The sequence below is a fragment of the Microcaecilia unicolor genome, chromosome 2, assembly GCF_901765095.1.
Source record: "Microcaecilia unicolor chromosome 2, aMicUni1.1, whole genome shotgun sequence".
Classification (NCBI taxonomy): Eukaryota; Metazoa; Chordata; class Amphibia; order Gymnophiona; family Siphonopidae; genus Microcaecilia; species Microcaecilia unicolor.
In genome coordinates this window covers 12,172,444-12,178,443 of record NC_044032.1, presented here as the reverse complement: position 1 = coordinate 12,178,443, position 6,000 = coordinate 12,172,444, and the positions used below count along the sequence as shown (strand labels likewise).

The following is a 6,000-nucleotide window of genomic DNA, read 5'->3' as shown; positions in this document are numbered from 1 at the left end:
GACTAGGTAATACTTTGCTTCTTTTTTTTTTTTTTAAATTCTAGCTGTGTTTATCAATAACCTACAATTTCTCTTTTAAATCCAATCTTTAAGTTACCAAGCACAGACCAAAATAACGTCACTTACCCAGAGAAAAGTCCTCTTCTCTCGGAACTTCTCAGAAAGAAAGTTAAGTGGGGCCTCCTCTCTATATAGTTTGGATTCTAAAGAGAGTGCTTCATAATAAGGACATAAGTATTGCCATATTGGGACAGACTGAAAGTCCATCGAGCCCAGTATCCTGTTTCCAACAGTGGTCAATCCAGGTCACAAGTACCTGGCAAGATCCCAAAACAGTACAATGCATTTTGTGCTGCGTATCCTAGAAATAAGCAGTGGATTTTCCCCAAGTCCATTTTAAACTAACTCTATATAATCTACTTTTAAGGAATTTTTCAAACCAAATTAGCACAGTCCCTGACATACCTAATTCAGATAACTTGAACAAGAGTGTAGAATGATTAATACCATCAAAGACAGCTGAAATATCAAACTGTAATAGCACAGCTTGTCGCCTTTTGCTCAAAAAATCTCCCTCTCATGGGCCCTCTGTTTCATGTGTACTCTCTCCCTCGTGGGCCCTGTTTCACGTGTACTCTCTCCCTCGTGGACCCTCTGTTTCACGTGTACACTCTCCCTAGTGGACCCTCTGTTCACGAGTACTCTTCTCATGGGCCCTCAGTTTCATGAGTACTCATGGGCTCTCTGCTTCACGTGTACTCTCTGCCCTGTGGGCCATCTGATTCATGTATACGCTCTTCTTTTTTTTTGTTACATTTGTACCCTGCGCTTTCCCACTCATGGCAGGCTCAATGCGGCTTACATGGGGCAATGGAGGGTTAAGTGACTTGCCCAGAGTCACAAGGAGCTGCCTGTGCCTGAAGTGGGAATCAAACTCAGTTCCTCAGTTCCCCAGGACCAAAGTCCACCACCCTAACCACTAGGCCACTCCTCCACTTGGGCCCTCTGATTCACGTGTATTCTCTGCCTCATGCGTCCTCTGATTCAAGTGTACTCTCTGCCTCATGCGTCCTCTCTTCCCCATGGGCCCTCTGATTCACATGTACCCTACGTCAGAACACTCCCTCTTTGTATCGTACATATATACTGCGCAGGATATGTTTTGCCTTCAGCCTCTTATCAGACAGTTATCACCCTGCTGTGAGCTGAGCCAGGGCTACATCAGATAGAAACTAAGTCCAGAGTTTCTAAACTGCCTCTGGATACAAAACACATGAAGAAACAACTGCACAAGCCGGAAAACTGTTGTAGCGTTTTACTGACTGGACACTAAGAAAAGAAATAAATATTTCAAAAGATCCATTAGACATCCAGCAACTGGGATAGGCAGTGACACAAGAAATCCACTTCCAGCAGCCTCAGCACAGAGGGGAAAAGCAGGCTGTGCACTTGTTTGAAATTACATTTTCCATATCATTTTGTGTCATTTTTTTTGCCTGAAATGACAGCAGAAAAAGCAAAATTTTCATCCTGTTTTATAAATAGTCCTCAGTCTTTCTCTCTAGTGTGTGTACATTTTCAGATGAGTGATACCATTAATAATATTGCTGTTGAAACTAAAGAATTTTGGAATGAACTGAAAATTCCCATAGTTGAAACTTTTTGGGCTGCAGACCCAGAGAGGAACGGCCAAGATGAGGTCCCTGTAGTATTCAGTCTGAAAAAGAAAAAAAAAAAAGAAAGATTCCTGTCCCCGTCTCTGCTTCCAAAGATGTCTATAATGCAGAGGGGGACGTTCGGGGCTGCAGCTACTTCCACCACTTTACTGGACAGGAGTTATTGAAGGACACCTAGGACAGCTGAACAGGATTATGCCGGTCACTTCTCTCACCAGTGCAAGTTGAATCTGCAAACAATGAGAGAGACAAGGAAGAGAGATAAGAGACAATGCGGGAGAAAGTCAGGGGCAAAGAGGGAATGAAGGATGTGGACAAAGTGAAGAGGACAGAGAAAAGTGAAAGTGATGCAAAGAGTGTGAGGAGCTAAAGTGGTCTGTCAAAGGACTAAAGCTCAATTAAAAGCCTCCGTACACAGAAATGGCTTCAAATGCTTCCTGAATTCTTATTGTGCGAGAAATTCCACAGGCCGGGTTCGGTGATGGAAAATGTCACCGAATGAGCGAAGGACAGTTTTGTAATAAAGAAGAAAGGAATTTCCAGAAGATTTGGTTTAAGCCAAACAATCTGTACATCTAGTTAATTAAAAAATAAAAAAATTAAAGGAAGGTTCAACACCTTAAAATCATAAAATAAACTTTAATCAGTTCAACAACGGGCAACCAGTGTTAATGTTCCTCAATACATGATTTTTTCCCTCTTGCTTTGCTTTCCTCACCTCTCCACGATAAAACCTAGAAATGTAATTTACTCTTTCAAAAGCAATTCTAGCAAACAATGTTTCTTCAACCACTGATGTCCCTATTGATTAAAAAAACACAATCCTTCATGAAAGCAGCCCCCTTCGTCCGCTCTCAGGAGACAATCGCACTTCTCTCACATCTAAAACCATGGTAAACGTATCATTCCATATCTTCACTTCACCCCCTTGGTGATGCCAAACCCACATCTTCCCTCCAAGCTAACATCTTACCGGAAAAACCTGGGAATTTACCTCCCTGTCTTTTAAAACCAGCCTCCTACACATCCCTTCCCCTCATTAGACTGTGATCCGACCAGGACAAAGGAATTCTAGCAGGTTCATTTCTCACCACCCTGGATCTCGCCAATCAAAAACCATAGTACCTGCATCATGGCATAAAGAGCTTCCCTCTTCAGGTCGTGAGAAATAATATATACAGGCAACTTATCAAGATCTTTCTACCACGTTTTTTTTTTTTGTCTCATTGCTTCGCTTGGTATTCGAGGATCTTGTCTCCCTCTACAGGATCAACAGACTAATCGTTTGGCTCCAACACTTCTGTCATCAACGTTATTCTCATGTTTTTCTCCCTTATCACTATGTCTAGTTTTAACACATCCAACCTTTTTTGGTTAGGATGGGAGTCTCCCAGGAGATCACAACTTACCTGTCAAATAATACTGGGCTCTGACACACTCATTGCTTATGAGTATCCTGCTTTGAATTTACAGAATGTACAGATGAACGATACGAAACCTATGGAAAAGAAAAATTTATTAAAATTATGTTAACAAGAAATCTGTCTCATAAAAACCTGCCTCCAGCAGATGCATAGGTTGACATTCTTACCAGCACACATGACCCCCAAAATATGCAGACTTCTACAAGCAGGGTCTAGATAAGAGAATGACATGTATGCACGCGGTTGGCCGCAGGGACGGGGACAAAGTTCGTCCCCGCCCCTGTGTCCTGCTCTAATGCAGACAATGATGTTAAGCAAAAGTGCTGGCCAAAACTGGCAAAAACTTGAACAGGGGCTCCTGTGCATTCCTGCTACCAACACATCTTCGGAGAGACTACTGTGGGAAGGACTGTGGAAGACAGGAGAGCTAGACTGTATCCTGTGATTGTTGATGACTTATTATTCATCCACAAATTTAAAAAATCATAACAGGGCTTCATAGGGCATATTTCTTCTCCACTAGGGCATACAGAGCGGGGTGTATTTTGTACCTCTGGTTGCATTAGGGTTCCTTGGGGTAGTAGAAGTCAGCTATTATTGGGGTTGGAAAGGTAGAGGGTGGCGGGGGACAAAGCCTGTGGGAAAAGGACAAGGACGGACACAGAGACAGCAGGAACATGGGCAAATTTTGTCCCAATGTCATTCTCTAGTCCAGATCCCCTCCCACTACCCTTCAACAAGACCAATGGAGGGTGCAGACCCCCCCCCCCCTTCCCATGCCCTCTAAGGGGAAGATCCCCCTTCCCATCGCCCTCTAATAAGGAGCAGGGAGGGGGCAGATCCCCTTTCCCATTTTCTTCTGATAAGGACAGGATGAAGATCCCCTTCTCATCGCCATCTAATAAGGCTTTCACCTTCTGTTGCCCTATTTAATTGTCTGGTCTCAGATCCTCTTCAGCTGGTCAGTAGCTGGACAAATTCTTTCAACACTCACCTGTTCTATATTTTGGATGGTCCTCATGGCTAATCATATAGAGGGGTAGAGCCTTGGAAGGGCGCGTCCTACATCAAGTTCCAGATTTCTCCCATCATCTTTCCCCTCTGTACACCACTGCTTATTACTCTTCTGCTTCTTGGCCTGGATACGTTTCAGAGAAGGTGAAAGCTTCGCCTCCTCTGCATGGATGCTATGTGGTGGGATAAACAGCTCAGCCATGGTCATCGAGACACCCTTCTGGTCTTTGCTGTGCATGGAATCTTCACCTTGCTCTTCATCTTTCAGGGACAAAGTCTTTGTCAGGAATTTTAGCTCCTCGTAGTCAGGCTCCCACTCACTTTTCTAAAAGAAAACAATAGCATCATTGACATCATCCAAATACTTCCCAGGGGAGACCGCAGGAAAGCGGCATAACTGACCTCATCCAACCAATATTCAGAGGAGACTACAAAAAAGTAGAATCTTTGAGTTCACCCAATAACCCCTAGTACTCAGAGTAGATCATGAGGACCTCACCCAAGTCCCAGAAGACACGGAGAGCAAGATCATGGACACCACTCAACCAATCCATGTCACCCCAGAGGAGCCCATGAAAGAGCAACATCAACCACATTATCCAACCAATTCCCATCATCCCACAGGAGGTCACTGCAGAGAGAGTCTTGCTGTCCATCCCCTTATATAAAGATAGGGCTGGGTTTAAGGTGCGGTGCTGATGGGAAGTTTTTACCCTCAGATCACAGAGCCCAGTCCTAAAGTGAGTGGAATCAGGCTCTGGTTTAGCTAAGCTATTTAGTACTTTCAAAACAGACTGTTGCCTATTTTGCCTGTTCTAAATAAAGTTATCCCAAAGGAACCAGATAACTTATGTTTCCAGAAGGGGACTATTGAATAACTATGGAACTACCTTGGGATTTTTGTGAAAGGCGACTGTGTGATTCTCCCCCACAAGTGAGATTTATTTTGACCATTATAGTGATTTAACTGTGGAGCTAGGCATTTGGGGAAGAAGAGGAAAGATGGAGTTGATTTAAATAACTGTTTAGAAAATTACTTTGTATTCATTGACGGTTATTATTTTGTTTTGGTTTTGATGGTTAAGAAGGAGAAATTAGGTCTTACCTGCTAATTTATTTTCCTTGAGTCGCTCCAGACCATTCCCCATGAGTGGGTATGTGTCCTCCTACCAGCAGATGGGGAGACTGAGAACAAACTGAGAAAACCTCACATATAGCCCTGTGCAGACCCAGTCCCCTCAGTATTTTGTATTGACAAAGCCAAGATGGTACTGTAACTCAGAAGACCAGGAGAAGAAAAGGAACAGCAGCTCCCAACAAAAACCACAGGGGAGAATGGAACAACCATAGGCAATTCGGTCCTAAGTTCAACCCTTTCAGCTTATTCACAAGTCTTCTGTGAGGGACCGTCCACACTCTTATTACCTCTCGCCTAGATTACTGCAACCTGCTCCTCACTGGCCTCCCACTTAGCCATCTATCCCCCCTTCAATCTGTTCAGAATTCCGCGGAATGTCTTATTTTCTGCCAGAGCTGATATGCTCACATCAGCCCTCTCCTGAAGTCACTTCACTGGCTTCCGATCCGCTACCGCATACAATTCAAGCTTCTCCTACTAACCTACAAATGCTTTCACTCTGCTGCCCCTCCTTACCCCTCCACCCATATTTCCCTCTACATTCCTACCCGGAACCTCTGCTCACTGGACAAATCCCTCCTTTCTGCTCCCTTCTCCACCTCCTCTAACTCCAGACTCCGCCCTTTCTGCCTCGCTTCACCCTTTGCCTGGAATAGACTTCCTGAACTGATACGTCAGGCCCCATCCCTACCCATCTTCAAATCCTTGCTCAAAGCCCATCTTTTCGACTCTGCTTTTGGCACTTAAC

The 6,000-nt window shown here is 44.1% G+C and overlaps 1 protein-coding gene across 1 annotated transcript in view; it reads right to left on the bottom strand.

Annotated features, from left to right (window-relative positions):
* Positions 1-1,486: 1,486 nt before the first annotated feature.
* Positions 1,487-6,000, bottom strand: part of LOC115462771 (myosin-IIIa-like) — a 207,468-nt gene continuing 202,954 nt past the window's right edge. Inside the window, exons 28-30 of the mRNA XM_030192758.1 lie at positions 4,095-4,439; positions 3,086-3,174; positions 1,487-1,906 (exon numbers count right to left, since the gene is read on the bottom strand). Coding sequence (XP_030048618.1) covers positions 4,128-4,439 — 312 coding nt within the window. The 3' untranslated portion in view covers positions 1,487-1,906; positions 3,086-3,174; positions 4,095-4,127. The remainder of the gene's footprint in view (positions 1,907-3,085; positions 3,175-4,094; positions 4,440-6,000) is intronic.